At 52.9% G+C, this 18,848-nt stretch overlaps 1 protein-coding gene across 5 annotated transcripts in view; it reads left to right on the top strand.

Moving 5' to 3' along the window:
• Nucleotides 1-18,848, top strand: part of camk2d1 (calcium/calmodulin-dependent protein kinase (CaM kinase) II delta 1) — a 59,068-nt gene that overhangs the window by 3,938 nt on the left and 36,282 nt on the right. For 3 of the 5 annotated variants that reach the window (XM_030086890.1, XM_030086905.1, XM_030086897.1), the window contains exons 1-2: nucleotides 4,714-5,042; nucleotides 6,892-6,986. In XM_030086890.1, coding sequence (XP_029942750.1) covers nucleotides 4,981-5,042; nucleotides 6,892-6,986 — 157 coding nt within the window. In that variant the 5' untranslated portion in view covers nucleotides 4,714-4,980. Of the gene's footprint in view, nucleotides 1-4,637; nucleotides 4,646-4,713; nucleotides 5,043-6,891; nucleotides 6,987-18,848 lie in introns of those variants that run through there. The other 2 variants (XM_030086883.1, XM_030086913.1) reach the window with 2 other exon arrangements.

The following is an 18,848-nucleotide window of genomic DNA, read 5'->3' on the forward strand; positions in this document are numbered from 1 at the left end:
TTCCTCACAGCAGACTGAAAATCATCAGCGTGAAGCTGGGTCTGTACTGACTGGGTTAGCATTAGCATTAACATTTTGCTTTTTTGGTTAAAATTAGCAATCTGAAATGAACGTTAGCTTCCCTTCCTTTTATATTTCCTGTTAAAGGTGCCGTAGGCAGGATTTTGTTAGTCAATGCTAATTTTTCTGTGTTTTCTTTGGATTAAATGTTAGAGTATCCATTGATAATCCTTTAGGAGTGTAGCATAATTGCACTACCGCGAGGGCGCAGCGTTTCCATCTGTCTCTGTTCTGAGCTGAAAAGGAATCTCGACAGCTCCAGGTATCTTTGACCAATCAGAAGAGCCCCTGAGGCTCTAACCATGATTGGTCGAGGGGCGTTCGTCGCACGTTCTATTGGGAGGGGCTTAACTTGCGTAAGGGCGAGATGTCAGAGAAAACAGGACAGGATTGGCTGTGCTGGGTTTCAAATCGCCATCTTAGATGGGTCACATCGCCATCTTGCTTAGGTAAACCTAAGCAAGATGGCGGAGATGCCGAATCCTGCCTACAGCACCTTTAATATCTTTTTTCCCACTAGACCCATTTACTGGGTATCAATTCAAAATCTGATTCTACACATTTCTTTTATTTTTTATACAGATCAAGGCTTTAATTTTTTTTCACGTTAGAGACTTGATGGAAGCGGAGAGTCTTTATATCCTAGTACTAATTTACAGCTTTTCATTTTTTGCTTTTTTTTGCTTTGAACAAAGCAGATAAGAACCTTCTGGAAGGTGATCGCCGTCACTTCCTTTTCCTTTTGTCCACAGCGTCACTCGGACGATGAACACATGAACGGTACTTATCCAGGCACTTTTTAGACGCTGGACGTCACGACGCGACGGTACGACGGCGATCTGGACAGGAGGCACTGAGGGACACGGGTTCGAATCCGCCGGGAAGGGAGGACGGGAACAGGATCTGAGGCAGGGAGGGAAGAAGGAACTGCTCAGGCCTCCTGTGGTCCAGTACTGGACTCCTCAGACCCCCTCTGGCCCGGTTCTAGACTCCTCAAAACTCCTCTAGTTTGGCTCTAGACTCCTCAGACCTCCTCTGGTCCAGTTCTAGACTCCTCAGACCCCCCTCTGGCCCGGTTCCTGTGGCCCTGGTTGACCTGTATCCTCAGTCCCCTGCAGGGACCCCCTTTCAGGTCTTCCTCCAGGTCTTGTTAATCAGATTAGATTCAGCCTGGTGGAAACACCCACTGGTCCGCTGACTGAAAACCAGACAACTCCTGCCGCCTGACTGACCTGACGGAAACCAGTCCAGCTCCAGGAGGACCAGCTTCTGTCCCTGTGGTTCAGGGGACGTTCAGCCATCAGAGAGCCTGGACTGCAGCGCCACCCTGTGGTCCTGCACTGAAACTGAAGCCCGTTCTCCTCCTCCACCTGGAACTCCAGGAGGAAGAACTTTTCACTTCTCGTCACAGTTTCAGCTGAGAGCCCGTGGAGACCTTCCGGAATGTGGCGGAACATTAGAGAATAAACACTGAACTTTAAAATCTCCCCCAGAGCAGAAGGAACCGCCGGGAGAAGGTCTGATTTCCCTCTGAATGAACTCCTTGCTTCACTGTTTGGTTCAGGATGACAGCAGTGAATGTTAGCGGAGCAGCCTGATCCGGTTCTGGTTCCTCCAGTCCAGCGTTCTGAAGACCTTCAGCATCGCAGAGAGGAGAGGATGAAGAGGAGGATGAAGAGCAGCCAGCAGCCAGCGGCGCTCCTCCTCCTCCTCCTCCTCCTCCTCCTCCTCGCTGGATTACAGCAGATTAGCGGCTGATGGGGATTAGAGGTCCGGCTGAGTGCAGGTCTGAGGTGGACCTCACGAGGCCTGGGTCTAAAGCGTTCCACAACATCTGCGCCTCGGGTTCCGGGTTCCGGGTTCCGGGTTCCTCACAGCTGTTCTCACTGCTTGACAGCAGGAAGCTCGTTTCATCTCTGAGGTGGACTGAACACTGTCATGAGGAAACCAGGTATTACCGCGACAGATACACAGATTTAGAGTTCATTACGGTCATAAAGCATACATGGCAGGTAAGACATGGATGTAGACATATACATATACATATACATAAACGCACATACACATATATACACACATAGTTGACATAAAACCTTACACAAAAGTCGAGCCAAGACAACAAGACGACAGTCCAAATAGAACATAGCAAACGGAGTCACTTTTTTTACGTTTCCTTCCTGTCGTTTTATGTTTGGATTTTTTTCTTTCTATTCCCATTTGTTCTTTTCCGTCCTCTTTGTTCCACTCTCTCTTCCCTTTTTCTCTTCCCTTTCCTTTCCCTGTCCGCTCTTTTTCCATCCAAATTGTCCTCCTTCCTCTCTGTTCCTCTCCCGCTTTTCGAGGCCGCGAAGAGTAATACTTAGAGTAAATGGTAAGGCGAAGTAGATTACAAAAACAAACAAAATAATGAATAAATGAGTGAATTAATTAATGATTAAAACACACACACGCACACACACACACACACAAAACAGAACAAAACGTTTGGCTCGGTTGTGAGTTTTGTATGATGTGTGTTGTCGGGTTTGTCTGCTACTTCAGTGTCTTCATCAATGACCCTTGTTTTGTATGATTTTCAGAATATTTTCAAAGACTTTGCTGTTTTTAATTCCTTGTCCAGACTGTTCCACAGATTCACCCCTTTGACTGAAGTGCAATTTCCTTCAGTATCTGTTCTTGCCTTTACTTTATTGAATATTGCGGCGCCCCTCAGATTATATCTGGTCTGTCTTGGTCTGAACAGGTCCTGCAGTCCGGGAGAATGCTGTGATATGCTTTATACATGATCACTGCTGTGCTTCAGTTAGCTGAGCCATTTAGTTTAAGCAGTCGGTTTTTAATGGAAAGTGGATTTGTTGGTGTGTGATAGTCGCTATGATTGATAATCTTTACTGCTTTTTTGTAGTATGAAGATGGGATGGACTGTAGATTTATATGTGCGCCGCCACACTTCCACACAGCATGTTAGATAAGACAATAATAGGAGCAGTATAGTCCATAGTACATCACTGCTGTGATAGTAATAAACTTTTCCTTCTGTGTTTCACTGGATGAACTGGCAGTCGGCTCCTTTCTGCTCGGGGTTGACCCCTTGGTGACCTCTGAGCTGTGGAGCCGGGGTCCGAGTCAAAATCACAAACATGATCTGAAAAAAACTGATCTGAGTTCAGTTGAGGTCAGACATCCTGAAGAGGGATCTATTAGATCAAATGGATCTACAGAAATGAATCCACTGGGCTCTGTTCACACAGCTGATGAGGCTGGTGTCAAATTACACCACAGTGGAGTAGCCTCCTCCCAGCAGAGCCTCCTGACCGGCTTGTTTAGGGAGCAGGCAGCTGATGAACAACAGGGACATTGATCACATCAAGCTGGTATCATGAAGGTCAGAGGTCACTGATACAGACTCCGTGACTGGGTTTGACTGATTCAGGTCTTTACTCTTCATCCGTCGCTGTTCCGGCACCAGGAGGAAGAGGAAGAGCCAGACCCAGAGGTTTGTTTCCGGTCTTCAGTCTGATCAACGTGGAGCTGTGAGGAGGAGACCCGCCGCTAGATGGCGCCGCTGTGTCGCCTGAGTGCAGCTCTGATCCACATCCGCCGTGTGGGACTATTTCACCTCCACCTCAAAGCGAAGGAAGAGCTTCAGGCGCAATAGAAAATATGGAAATACACTCATTATGAACTAATCCAGGCAATAATGTATGAATACGATCAATACAGATGAATAAATAACTGATCAGCAGGTCATCTGAACACTGGATGAGCTGCAGGTTGACTCATGTTGATAAGAAACAATGGAAAGGTTCAGAAATTCATCAGAAAATTCAGATTTTCAACATTTCTCTCTCAACATGGAGGAAGCTTTTCATTAAAACATGATTTCTTTTCTGCTTAAATGAAAAAAAAAACATTATTTGCTTTCACAAAGTAAAATCTCCCCCAGGAAAGTCGAATACAAGTTAATATGAAATATTATTTAATGAAGTCCATCACTGATTTTTATACAAACCCAACAACAATAATTACAAAGAAATGCTTTAATTGCATTAAACTTTTGAATTGTTGGATGAAACCACAGGGAGAACATGAAGACCTGGACTCAAACAGCAAACAGAGCGGAGAGCGTAAACCACTGCTCCACCGTGTCAGGAGGAGGAGAACGCTTCACTCACATCCATCATCCATCCATCAATCATCCATCATCCATCCATCATCCATCCATCATCCATCATCCATCCATCATCCATCCATCATCCATCATCCATCCACCTCTTCTCTATCATACTTCCTGGTAAGGAGCCAGACTTCCTGAGGTTTTTCACTCTATTTTGTAATATTTTTTACGGCTGTTGGAAATAAAAAGGAAATAAATAAATAAATAAATAAATAAATAAATAAATAAATAAATAAATAAATAAATAACTTTTTTTTCCAATTTTAGTTGTGAGATTTCTGTTGGATTTATTCTCTTGATGATTAAACACACACACACACACACACACACACACACACACACACACACACACACACACACACACACACAGAGCGAGAGCAAGAGCGAGAGCGAGAGAGAGAGAGAGGAGTGTTATTGTGAAGAGCCTGGCCGGATGTGCTGCTCGTGCGTCGTAACGCGCTGAACTAATCCCGGTGTGGCAGAGTGCGTGCGCGGCGGACAAACACAACAGCAGGTCGCGACGTCCCTGTCAAGTCCAGCACGAGCCGTGGTCCGCGATCCGGAGCCGGCAGGAGCGCATCCAGGCCCCGCGCAGCGCACCCGCCCCCCCCCCCCCCGCGCGCCCCCCGCCTCCTCTGACCGCCCGGAAACGCACTGTTTGGTTTCAGTGGGAGAGACGCGCGCGCGGGAGACGGACTGAATCTGTGCTCGGAGCTTTCACTTTCTGAGAGTCTCACCTGAACATGGCTTCCACGACCTGCACGCGCTTCACCGACGAGTACCAGCTGTACGAGGAGCTGGGCAAGTGAGTGCTCCGCGCGTCACGCACGCTTTTCCTCTGGACTGACGGGCACGCAGGTGGACGTCGCGGATTCCTGCCTGAGCTTTCTGCCCCTACCTGCCCCGACCTGTGCCTTCCTGACCCCTCCGGCTCCTTCCTGCCCCGTACCTGCCGCGCGCTGCCGCGTCTCGTCCGCTTGTTGTCGTGCGTAACGCTCCCTGGAACTAACCGCGACACTTTATGCTCTCCTCCTCCCGCTGTGTGACTTTCTGCGTGTTTTCGCGTGCGCGTCAGCTCCTTTTCAGGAGTTTGTGATCGTTTGGAGACGTGAGGAAATGCGCTCCGGGACGCGCCTCGGCGCGCCCCGGAGCGCACGGCGCACAGAGGTTGAGTGTGACCGTGACGCGGACCTCCACCCAGTGCCGGAGACCTCCACCCGTCCGCGAGCTGAGGGTGGGCCCGGGCTGCGCTCCGCTCCCCCCGCCTCCCGCAGGCGGTGGCAGTCGCTCGCCTTTTCCCCGCTTTTAGCGCGTTTTGTTGTTGCGTGTGCGCGCTCTGCTTTCCGGGGAAGGTGTGGCTCTTGCTCCGCAACCTGATCCGGAGTGAATTCCAAAAACAAGACGGTGAAGAGCAGGAGGACTCAGTCCGGAGCGCGTGTCGTTTACATGTCGGGCCGCATATTTGTGGAGTGAGCAGCAGGTCCTGCACCTGAGGGCGTGTCTGGACCTGGACCAGGTCAGCTCCTGGGCCCAGGCCGCCTCCGGGCTGCCTCTCCGGGTTCCTGTTCGGACATGTTGGCAGAATGTTCTGTTGTCTGGAACGAAGCTCGGATTCAGCAGGGAGCCTGGTCGGGACCTGGTTTCACCCACTTCCACCAGATCCCCGTTAATTCTTGCTTTACAGACTCATCAAAGTGTAAAAGGTTTTTAATCCGTTATGTTCGCCCGGCTGCGACATGAGAGCATCACAGCTGTTCCACATTCCGGCCAGAACACAGCAAGGTGTTCCAGGGTCTGGTCCTGGTCCCGGTCCAGGTTCTCCTGGTAGTTCTAGAGTGAGCGGTGGCTGCAGTGTGGAAATGAGGTGGAGTGTGGGTTTCTAGATGTGTGATTCTAGTGTAACGCCATTTATCGTGGACCAGTCCGGTCTCTGTGTGCACCTTATTTAGCTTGCTGCTGATCCTGCATATCAGGGGTGTTCAACCTGCGGCTCTGGAGCCACATGTGGCTCTCCAGTCCCTCTGCAGCGGCTCCATGAAGCTTCACCACGTGATATGTGAATAAGCATAATTTAAAAATCAGTTAAATTATATGATTCGTCACTCTTGGTTCAAAAGGGATTCAAAAAAGGTTCAAGTGAAACTGGGAAAAACAACAAAACTGCAAGAAATGGGGGAAAAATGACAGAACAGCTTAAAAACTCTGAAATATCTTCAATTTCTAACATAAGGAAATGAAATACGACAGAAAGAAAGCAGAGAAAACTGTCTAAAAAGAGGTAAAACAGCTAAAATTCCAAAACTGCAAACAAAAAAAGCTTGAAAAGAACAAAACTGTTAAAATCAGGAACACAAACAGGTTCAGTGTAATAAACTGCTCTCTGTTCTGAACTGGAGTTAAACTTCATGAAGCTTCATCAGATCTGGTTTTGTTGGAATCTTCCCGAGCTGCTTTCTCCTCGATGTTCTTTATGGATCCAGAACAGCTGGACTTGGCTGGCTCGTTGTATCCGGATACAACAAACGACCCATTAGAACACGTTGAATAGCCAGCAGCAGTTGGTTCTCCAGGACTGGTTCTGAGCTTCTGAGCCAGCAGGCTGAGCCTGGACATGTGGACACTCCGTCCTCTGACCTGTCCCCCGTGTCCCGCAGGGGGGCGTTCTCCGTGGTGCGGCGCTGCATGAAGATCTCCACTGGACAGGAGTACGCCGCCAAGATCATCAACACCAAGAAGCTGTCGGCCCGGGGTGAGTGTGTCCGCCGCTCGGCGCGGCGCTGAACCTCAAACCCACTTCCTGTTTTGTCGTGACTGTGCTGGATTCTCACGCCTCGGACGGAGGGGGGTCCGCTTTAACCGCCGCCCGCAGCGCGGCTCCGTCCGGCGCCACTTTTGGTTTCCATTCCTGTCAGAGTGACACTGACGCCGCCGGTTACCGCCGGGGTCTGGCAGTGATTCGTCTGTGGCTCACCGACCGCCGTCTTTACCTTCTGAACACACACGATGGTGAGCAGGTCAGGAAATGCTGGGTGTGTGCTTCATCCCACCTGGGATTAACAGTTGAACAGCTGGCCAGAGGAGGAAGATGCTCTATAATCTCATGCTAAAGGAGGAAGATGCTCTATAATCTGGATGTTAGAGGAGGAAGATGCTCTATAATCTGGATGTTAGAGGAGGAAGATGCTCTATAATCTGGATGTTAGAGGAGGAAGATGCTCTATAATCTCATGCTAAAGGAGGAAGATGCTCTATAATCTGGACTAGAGGGAGGAAGATGCTCTATAATCTGGATGTCAGAGGAGGAAGATGCTCTATAATCTTGATGTTAGAGGAGGAAGATGCTCTATAATCTGGATGTTAGAGGAGGAAGATGCTCTATAATCTGGATATTAGAGGAGGAAGATGCTCTATAATCTTGATGTCAGAGGAGGAAGATGCTCTATAATCTTGATGTTAGAGGAGGAAGATGCTCTATAATCTGGATGTTAGAGGAGGAAGATGCTCTATAATCTGGATATTAGAGGAGGAAGATGCTCTATAATCTGGATATTAGAGGAGGAAGATGCTCTATAATCTGGACTAGAGGGAGGAAGATGCTCTATAATCTGGACTAGAGGGAGGAAGATGCTCTATAATCTGGACTAGAGGGAGGAAGATGCTCTATAATCTGGATGTTAGAGGAGGAAGATGCTCTATAATCTGGACTAGAGGGAGGAAGATGCTCTATAATCTGGATATTAGAGGAGGAAGATACTCTATAATCTGGACTAGAGGGAGGAAGATGCTCTATAATCTGGACTAGAGGGAGGAAGATGCTCTATAATCTGGACTAGAGGGAGGAAGATGCTCTATAATCTGGACTAGAGGGAGGAAGATGCTCTTTAATCTGGACTAGAGGGAGGAAGATGCTCTATAATCTGGACTAGAGGAGGAAGATGCTCTATAATCTGGACTAGAGGGAGGAAGATGCTCTATAATCTGGACTAGAGGAGGAAGATGCTCTATAATCTGGACTAGAGGGAGGAAGATACTCTATAATCTGGACTAGAGGGAGGAAGATGCTCTATAATCTGGACTAGAGGAGGAAGATGCTCTTTAATCTGGACTAGAGGGAGGAAGATGCTCTATAATCTGGACTAGAGGAGGAAGATGCTCTTTAATCTGGACTAGAGGGAGGAAGATGCTCTATAATCTGGACTAGAGGAGGAAGATGCTCTATAATCTGGACTAGAGGGAGGAAGATGCTCTATAATCTGGACTAGAGGAGGAAGATGCTCTATAATCTGGACTAGTGGGAGGAAGATGCTCTATAATCTGGACTAGAGGAGGAAGATGCTCTATCTGTGCAGGCTGGACCTGGTATCTTATATTAGTCTAGAGTTGTGGGTTTCAGCCTGATTGAAGCATCTTGAGTTAAATTTAGTTGTTGTTCCCTGAACAGATGCGGCTCTCAAAGAGAAAGAGATCAGTTTACCGTCCAGACGAGGCGTCTCGGGGGACGGGGGGATGGGGGGAGGGGCGGGGGGGGGGGGGGGGGGGGGGGGAGGGGCGGGGGACGGGGGGGATTTCCTCAGCCTGATGTCTTCTGTGGTTTTCATCTGGAAGTGAACAATGAGAGAACCTCTGAAAGAGGAACGGCGGTTTGGGCTCATGGTGGAGTGCTGTTTGTTCTGGGGGGGCGGGTGGGGGGGGGGGGGGTCTCTGGAAGGGCAGCAGGTGGTGGCTGAATGCCTCCGTCACCTGACGGAGCGTGGAGCCAGGTGCTTCTCATGAAGCCAGTGAGGAAACGCTGACGTTGAGCAGCAGGACCGTCCTGCTTCTGCCCAGACTCCACATCAAAGACCAGCTTTCCTTCTTATTTCACTGCTTTTAGACAGTCGCTCCTCTTCTCCCTCTGTTTTGATTGCATGTGTGAAACTGAAGAAACCAATCGACGTCTTCAGCCGTTACTTTCATGAATCAAGACCTTTCTTTAAAGAGAGCCAGTCATTATACTCCATGCTGTCAGTAAACATCTCGTCTCATCTTGTTTTCTATATTTTTTCCTTATATGAGCCTTGCAAAGCCTTATGAACTGGTGTCAAATTACAGCGCTTCATTGGTTGTTGACTATATTTGGTCATTTGAGCATTAGTTTCCTCCACCCTGCCTTCTGTTCATAGTAAAGTTGGGTTTTAAGAAGTCTTCAGAGAGGAGAGGAGCTAAATGAGAAGAACTCGACGAGGCAGAGTCTTTGACATTTTGAAAATGACGGGCTTTTGGCGCTCTGGCTGTTCGGCTCGGTCTCTTCCTCCTCGCTTCGCCGCTGACGGGTTGCCAAGCAGCCGTCGGACGAGATGAGCCTCGCCGCCGCAAACCGAGATCAGACAGTTCAGTAGAGTTAAATCCTCATGAACAGCAACAAGAAGCAGCAACAGAAAATCAAGAGCCAGTGCTTCATGTTTGACGGGAGGTGAAGGTATCCTACCCAGCAGCCCCCGTCAGGGACCGGTGCTGTCCGGGTCCTGGAGGTGGACCCAGCAGTGGAGTGGAGTCCCGGACCCGGAGCCCCGTCGGACCACGTGGCCTCGGAGACATCGAGCCATCTGCCGCCGGCTTCCTGCGCCGCCGGCCGCCTCCTGGCGCCACTTCCTGTGATTGTGCTGAGAGCAGATGGTCTGTGGAGCCGCTGGACGGCTCTGCACCGCTGAGACGTGGAAACACCTGAGCTGGAGGCCAGAGGAGGTCACGACCTCTGGAAGGCCCAGTCAGTCCTGCAAAACCAGAGGAGCCCACCTCAGCCACCCAGTCTGCAGATATCCGGGTTGCAGGTCTTCTGATCCCACCGCCGTCTGGCAGTGAATGAGCCGGCCGTCCACTGCGCCACAGCGCCGCCCGGGCCTGGTCTCCCGGGTCGTGTTCTTAGATTTTTCGTGCCGGCCGTGATAAAAGAGCTTTGTCCAGATGCGGCTCGCCGCCGCCGCCGGCAGCCGGGGAAACTGGGGCAGACCTGCTGATGCTTGGACCCGGCTGAGTGGAAACGATGGCTGGACAAACCCCAGCAGGCCGAGGGAAAGCCGCCCGGCGCCACGGCCATTCTGCCTCTGCTCCGCTTCTGGAAAATACCCCCCCCCACCCCCCCCCCCACCCCCCCACCCCTGCTCACCATGAACTCTTCATTCCCATGGAAACAAAGAGGTGGCCGGCTAAATATAGCGTGTGGGGGTAACGCGGCAGTGGAAGTATCCTCCATGCTGATGGGTAATTGTGCGCGCTGCCGAGCCGTGCGCCCAGATAAACAATGAGCAGCGAGCGCTGAGCGGCGGCGGCGAGCGGCGGCGGCGAGCGGCTCATCGGCTGCTTTTTATGGCGGCTCTAAGCTCGGAAACAAGCGGGGGTACGACCCGACCCCGTGACCCCCCCGGGGTTCACGTCCAGGCGGGGGTACCGTAATCCCCGCTGACACACTCGCAGAGCGCGGCTAAATAAAGGAGTCCATCAGAGGTGTGTGTGCCGTGCAGCAGGAGGCTTAGCGGCTCACGTCCCGGCTCAACACGCCATTTACACAGCGGCCCGCTAATGCCAGGCACCACAGACAGGATCAGCCCAGGGACGCCGTGCACGCTCCTGCACGGCGGAGGGACGCCGTGCACGCTCCTGCACGGCGCCGCATCCTGCCTGCAGATTCAGTGGTGTCTTTTGTGCAGCTCTAAATGTTTCTCAGACTTTAAACTCCTTGGACCATGAGCCCTCAGACCTGTGGTGGACCGCTGGACCCCTGGTACTCTGTCACCCTGGGACCCCCAGGACCCTGGGTCAGGGGAAACTGGTCCTCACATGCTGCCATGACCTGTTCACCAACGTGTGGTTAGACTTTCCATGTTCTCATATATCACGAATGACTGTTTTATTTGGAGGAAAAAGGCATCAGTGATGATTAGGGACGGGTACCGTTCACACTACAGCAAATCCAGTACCAGTACCCGGTACCTGGGAATCAGTGCCGGTGCTCAACGGTCCCCGTTTCTGCTACTTTTGTGTGTTTATGAGGTAATAAATGTTTATTTGTTGTTGCTCACTGCAGATGACAAGTTGCTAATTGATGCTAGCTTGCTAATGGCCACTAGCGGGCTTAGCGATGCTAGCGTGCTAACGGTGCTGAATGCAGGAGTTGTAGCTGTAGAGCTGAGCCTGGTCCCTCCTCAGCCTGGAGATAAATCTTGTTCTTAACCAGGAGCTTCCTGATTAGAAGTTCTCCCGCCACAGAGAGCGTAATCAACACCTTATTGAAGAGTGGAGCCGTGCTTTGTTGACATGCTAGCTACTGACATCTTTGCAATGCTGTTTTCAGGTGCAGGGTGGAAAATTCCCTACTCTTCCCTCACAGTCACAGGGACGAGTTCAGGTACTGAAACATGGTGCCGTTTGATTTTGCGTGATTCGGTACTCAGTAGTACCAACGGAAATCAGCCGGTACCTATAAAAGTACGGAATCCGGGACCATCCCTATGATGTGCAGTGGAGGAGTGTTTCGCAGCAGCGTCCCTGGTTTGAGTCCAGCTCCTGGACCTGGTTTCCTTCCTCTGTTCAAACCCGTGATCTGAACGAAACCAGACGGATCAGTCTGGCTGCTGGTGATGTGTTCAGTGTGTGAACTGGACTCTGTCAGCAGACCTGGTCCTGGTTTGGTGAGCAGCGGGGTTCATGGGGTCGTTCTCTGGCTTTCACAGAAAGAGAGGATCGTTGTTGAATCAGACCCAGAGCTGCTCGGGAGCAGGAACCGGCGGTTCTGGAGCGTTTTGGGTTTGGCTGGAGTTCTGCAGTTTTCCACAGGTTTGCTCTGGGCTCCGTCGTCCAGGATCGCTCCGAGTGTGGAGGAATAAATGACTTCTCCTGGCAGCTGACTTCATGTGAAAAATAGACATTTTCAGGCCGACATGGGGAAAATGGCCCAGCAGGGTCCAGAAACATCGATGTGTGAAACCTCCTGCTCCAACTCTGATAACCTGAGAGGATTCTTCAGGTCCGGCTGGCTCCTCGAGGTCAGAACCCTCCTTCAGGCTTCCCTGCAGTCCGAACCGTCGTCCTGGTTGATGTTCCGTCACAGTGCTGAGGACGAGCGTCTCTTTTCTGCAGATCATCGCTGTGGGTTTGGGAAGGTTTCAGTCAGAGGTCTGGACTTCCCGTTAGTCCAGATCTCTGCTCGTATCCCTGAAAAGCAGTGAGAGCAGGAACTGACCGGGGAGCCGAGCGCCGATTGGATTTATGACTTTCCATGTTCGGAGCTCAGATTCCCTGATTAAATCCGCGGCCGCTGTTTGACAGCAGACGGCTCTAAATCACACCGAGCGTTTAAAAAAAGAAAAGAACTGACCACAAATGGATGGAAGGAAAGCGCTGAGCTGGAGAACCCGGAGCTGCTGAGGCTCCTCAGTCTGCAGACTGACTGCTGAGCTGGGCTCATCGGGATCCTCTAAAGACCCAAAGCTTCACAGCTTCCAGTCGCTGCTCAGTAACAGACGGTATCCGGTTCCTGTAAGACACGAGCCCCTGTGGCTGGTTCTCACCTGCAGGACTCAGAAACGCAGCGATGCAGCGAAGCGAGCAGCGACGACACGCTCAGTTTAGCTCCTGTCAGAGCGAGCGAGGCGCTGGAGGCGGCCCGGCGGCTTCCCTTCACCCATCGCACAGCTGAGTTCCTGTTTGGACCGTGGTTCCTCCTGAAGCAGAAACCCGGTTTCTCAGTCAGTCCAGAAGACCACGGTGAAGTCGAGTCAGAGCCCGGAGATGAAGATCAGGGCCATGAAGTGTCTGTACTGTTTGTAATAATTCACCCCAGATTCCCTCCTCTGGCTAGCGATGCACAGCTGCTCGCAGGGAGCTAAAAATATCTGATCAGAGCTCCAGCAGGGCGCATGAAACCCCGAAGCAGGCCGGTCTGGAGCGGAGCAGCTGTCGGCGGAGCTGAGGACTCCCCGGCCCGGGACCAGAGGGGGCTTCATCTCCGGCCCGCCCGGTTCCCCCATCAATCACCCGCCAGCTCTGATCGCTCTCTCCTGGCTTCGGTCCTCGGTTGTTGTTCTTTTCCTGATGTAATTAATGTGATTTCCACTCCGGCTCGGACGAACTGCGCTGATGGATGAGCCGCTGAAAGAATGATGAGGGGGGCTGAAGGAAAGCGGGATATGAAGCATGCGTTAGATGAACGGCGGCGGTGGGCTGGCACCCAGCAGCCATCAGGAACTCAGTTCAGCCGGATCTTGGCCGAGGCTCAGGTGAGCAGCCGGGCTCCTCAGGTACCGAAGCTCCTCTTTGTATCTGCATCAGGAGGACGCTGAAAGACCCTCCCCCCCCGACACCCCCCCAGCCCCGCGCCGTCCTCACATCCCTTTGAAACCTGTGCATAAAGTGGAGTATTCCCTTTGAGCTTTATTCTGGATCCTCATTTAGCCAAGTAGGCCGGCCTCTGGAGAGACCAGCTGACGGCCTTAATTAGGGTTTCTTTGTCTGTCAGCGGCGGCGCCGTCCAGCGCCGTCCTCCAGCGCCTTAATAAACCGCCGGCCCGGTCCCGGCGAGCAGACCGGGTCAGTCCTCCAGCCCTCTGTGGAGACCTGCTCCTGCTCTGTGGTCCGTCCCCGGCCCGGGAAGGAGGATCTTCCCAGAAGAGCCTTGGGCCTCTGGCTCAGGGGTTCATGGCTCGTTCTGCGGGCGCTGAGGGTGAAGAGTGAACGTCTTAATGACCTGTGAGAGATGCTGGGTCCCTCCACTCTTAGCGCGAGGCTCTGGAAGCGCCGTTCCCCCCCCCAGGCGAGCGAGGTTCATGGATCCGTGCAGCGCTGCTGTGCTCTGCAGCCCGAGTCGACGGGACCCCCCCCCCCCCCCCCCCCCCCCCCCGCTGCTTCGTCCTGCAGGAATCACCGTCCTCCTGGTGGAGATGAGAGTGCAGCGGTTCCAGTGGGTTCTGCACACAATGTGGTCCAGACCCCGGTACACCTCACCCCCGTCACAGAACCCCCTCCACAGTGTTCCGCCCTGGCTTTTTCTTTATTTTTCCTCCACTGGCTCCGTCGCTGATGGAGTTGCTGGAGCTGTCCTGACGTGTGGGAGGAGGACCGTTCGTCTCAGGACTTCAGGACTGATCCTGATCCCTCGGAGGGACGCTCCTGGCGCTGAGCCTTGATTTATTGCCCCCCCTCCCACACTGCATTTCATGTTTGGAGGATGAAATCAGGGATCTGTCGTCCCTGGAACCTCCTGGACTCTGAGCAGCAGACTTCAACAGCGGATTTATTCTCCTGGGGGTAGAACCGCTGTGTCAGCTCTGTTTCCATGCTGGAAATGCTCGATTGGGCTGATAAATGGATCCTGAGCTGGTTGAAACCAGCTGTTTGGTTCTTTACATTACTTTTTCCTTTAAAGAAGGCAGATTTCAGTTGATGCTGAGATATTTTGATCAGACTGATAGAGCTGTCTTCAGACTTTTTCGTCGTCCGCTGAGCTCTGTAGACTGAAGAGGTTTGAGACCTTTAAATGGTCGCCAGTCTCTAACTCGCGCTGTTGATCAGCTGACATGTTAAACCTGTTGACTCCAGGACTTTCCAGCGTTACACCCAGGATGTTTGTTGGTTGTGTTTCCATGGTGCCAGATGTTGAGCCTTCACTCCCTCCTGGATGTGCATGTTGGGGAAGCAGAGCCGTGAAGAGCAGAAAATATGAGATAGAGTCAGGATGAACGAAGGCTGAACGGGAGAAGCTGCAGAGGAAGGAATGACGTGAGGAGGGAGGGATGGCCGAGTGGAGAGGAGCTGGACCCAGCTGGATCCCAGTCGGGGCTGGCGGTGGCGGCTCGTGCTCCACGCCGTCTGCGGTTTGGCTAACAGTGTTTCACAGTGCTGGGCTCGGGTCCGTCGTCCGTCCCCTCTAAAGCCAGTCTGAGCAGAGGAACACTCGTCTCCCATCAGAGGCGTCCGGCTGTCCTTCACTGCTTCATGTCCGACCGTCTCACCTGCTGGAGACCACACGCCGCCCTTTATGCTACCAGTAAATAACACCAATTGGTTTTCTGTAGCGGTTTTCTGATCTCCTCATCGGTCAGAAGGAAGTCAGCAGACAGAAGCGGATCGAAGCTGAAGCACAGTGATGGACGGGATCAATGCGTCCTCCATCCCTCCAGCAGGACTCTGCCCCGTCTCGTTACCAGGATCTGGTCTACAGACCGGTCCCTCCTGGAAGACCTTCTACTCGCTGAGGGTTCGTATTTATAACTGTCGCAGCTGAGAGCGTCTGGGCCGAGGGGATGCTTTGCTCGCAGCGTGGTTTACATTCTAATGGCGGCCGTGGGCGTCGGGAGGACGTGTTGCTGTGGGAACAGGAAGTCTCTGAAGGCTCTGTTCAGACCTCCGTTCCAGCTGCCGCTCTGCCGCCTTCAGCTCCTCCGGTCAGCGCTTCAGATCACGGCTTCAGTTCTGAGAGCGTTTCCCTCCACGACCCGATCAGGAGCTCAGCTATTGGGTTTACACACCTCCACAGAGCAGGTGGAATTGTCCAGAGTTTTGAACACCTCCAGACATTGTTCCTGTCCTCGTGTGTTCGTTACGTGAACGAGCACGTCTGCGATCGCAGCCGGATCCAACCTGACGCGATCTGTTCAATCCGCCGCCAAGCCTCAGTGAAGTGTTTCCCCTCCACGCGCTGCACGCCCAGGCCGGCGGAGCGGAACCCCGCTCCAGATCCAGCAGCAGATTTGTGTTTTAAGTGTGTAATCCAGGGTTTATAATCCCGTCCTCCCGTGCGCCTCCTCCCACCGGCAGCGCCGGGGATTAGGTCCTCCGCTGCCTCGCTCGTACGTCACAGCCACGCATCTGTCGAAGAGCCCGGCGGCTGCTGGAGACGCCACAGCTGGGAGTCCAGAGGCCGGGGTCAGGGTTCGAGACCCTCCTGGTCCCAGGGTTCCCCCGCCGCTCCCCGAGCTGGGACGCCAGCCGGTCACAGGGCGGGGCGGATCCCGTTAGGCCGGGGTGTCGGGAGTTCCCTTCAGGCTCCAGGAGAAACAGACGCAGACCTCTGTCCCTCCTCGGTCCGCCGTCCAGCGGCGTCACGGCTCACAGAGACCAGAACCACCGCGGCTCACCGGAATCAGACCGGTGTCCTCTTGTGTTGGACACCGGCCGTGCAGGATTAGCGCCTCGTCCGTGCGATCACTTCTCCTCCTTAATCCCACAGAGAAGATTCAATTAGCGCCGGGCCCTGGCCTCAGGCTCACATTAGATCACATTTCCTGGTCCGCTCAGCGCTGCCAGCGCCGGCCGCTCGCCGCCGCCGCCGCTGCTGCTGCCGCCGCCGCCACCGCCGCTGGAACAGAGGCTCCTTTCAGTCCGGGCAGAGCGGCGGCCGTCCAGCTGACTCACTAAAGAAAACACTGCTGCTCGCCGCCGGTGACTCAGCCCGACCTGCAGCGGCGCCGGGGGAATGTGGCAGGTAAATACCCGGTCCAGGGAGGACAGGAACACCACAAGACCCTCCAGAACCAGCAGACCCTCCAGAACCAGCAGACCCTCCAGAACCAGCAGACCCTCCAGAACCTGCAGACCCTCCAGAACCAGCAGACTCTCCAGAACCAGCAGACCCTACAGAACCAGCAGACCCTCCAGAACCTGCAGACCCTACAGAACCAGCAGACCCTCCAGAACCTGCAGATCCTCCAGAACCAGCAGACCCTCCAGAACCTGCAGACCCTACAGAACCAGCACACCCTCCAGAACCTGCAGACCCTACAGAACCAGCAGACCCTCCAGAACCTGCAGATCCTCCAGAACCAGCAGACCCTCCAGAACCTGCAGACCCTCCAGAACCAGCACACCCTCCAGAACCTGCAGACCCTACAGAACCAGCAGACCCTCCAGAACCAGCACACCCTCCAGAACCAGCACACCCTCCAGAACCTGCAGACCCTCCAGAACCTGCAGACCCTCCAGAACCAGCACACCCTCCAGAACCTGCAGACCCTCCAGAACCTGCAGACCCTCCAGAACCTGCAGACCCTCCAGAACCTGCAGACCCTTAAGAACCTGCAGACCCTCCAGAACCAGCACACCCTCCAGAACCAGCAGACCCTCCAGAACCAGCAGACCACAGAACCTCTCAGCTGACGTCCAGGAGCAGAACGCTCTCTGACTGATGGTAACGATCACGTTTGCAGGTTTTCCTCCGGATCTCTCTGATCAGCCATAAATCATCCGACGCTTCGTCACTACAACTTGAGGAATTATCCGCCAGGCGTGCGCACGTAGCGGCTGCTGTGGCTGGAATCCACCTGCAGCTGTGATGGACTTTTAATAGGTGAAATTAGTAACTGCTGACAGATTGACTCCTCTTAAAGCTGCTTTCAGTCGCTCGTTATTGTGAAATAAGAAATCCAAACAGCGTCGGTCCAGACTGGGGATTGAAAAAAAACCAAAACGGCTGAACTGATTGATCACAGCGATCAGCTGTGAGCCTGATTACAGAGTTTAAATCATCTTAACGACAGTTTAATGATGCGTGAAAAAAAAAACAAAGAAGGAAAGAAGATAGCTGTGGAGCATTTTTCAAAATAAAACTCAATTCAGAGTAATGGAAATTTAAATGAAAACTTTAAAAATAAAACTTTATTCTTTCTTTTTGGCTTTCAGGACTTGAAACGACGTCACTGTTACTGTAGAGTTCCTTCGTTCATTCGTCCAGGCTCAGGCATGCTGGTGCAGCAGGTGGAGGCCTGTTCAGAGGACGGAGCAGGAATGTAGAGAAGAGACGAGCAGCTCCGGTCCGCCCTCACGCCGCTTCGTTTCTCTTTTTCTCTTTCACTTCGTCTTTGGAGAATCCAGCTGTCAGGTCAAAGGTGACCTTTGACTTTTTGCCCCTGGAAGGCTCGGTCTTGGTTTGATTCGGCGGGTCTGCAGAGGCCATGGCGAGCGGCTCGGCGCGCCGCCGGCGGCTGGAAGCCAGCTCCTGTGTGCGGCGGGCCGCCGCCATCCGGCCTGATTTACATGAGCTGATGAACGGGAGGCTAAAAATAGAGAAACGGCGCTCTGAAGCGAAGCCTGTGGTCGCTGACACATTTAACGCCTGTATCAGCCGAGCTGCAAGGAGTCATTCAAACATGCGCTGTGTTTTCAATCAAGGCAAGAGAAACACGGGATGCCGTCAAGAAGTTGTTTAAAATTCAGAACCCCGAACTGATGCATGGAACAGGGTCAAACACAGAAAATAAAGACACAACCGCTCCATAAAGATGATGGAAGTCCTCTGTCAGCTGCTTCCTGGCGGCGGACAGAAGATAAACCCCAACTAGAAGTGTGTGAGAGAGAGAGTGAAGTGTATCTGACAGGAAGCAGCTTCCATCAACAGTGGGGGGAGCGGCGCTGAGGCACGGAGGAGGCAGCATCATGCCGCCAGGCTGCGAGGCACGGAGGAGGCAGCATCATGCCGCCAGGCTGCGAGGCACGGAGGAGGCAGCATCATGCCGCCAGGCTGCGAGGCACGGAGGAGGCAGCATCATGCCGCCAGGCTGCACGGAGGAGGCAGCATCATGCCGTCAGGCTGCACGGAGGAGGCAGCATCATGCAGCCAGGCTGCGAGGCACGGAGGAGGCAG

The sequence above is a fragment of the Salarias fasciatus genome, chromosome 3 (genome assembly GCF_902148845.1).
Source record: "Salarias fasciatus chromosome 3, fSalaFa1.1, whole genome shotgun sequence".
NCBI classification, from domain to species: Eukaryota; Metazoa; Chordata; class Actinopteri; order Blenniiformes; family Blenniidae; genus Salarias; species Salarias fasciatus.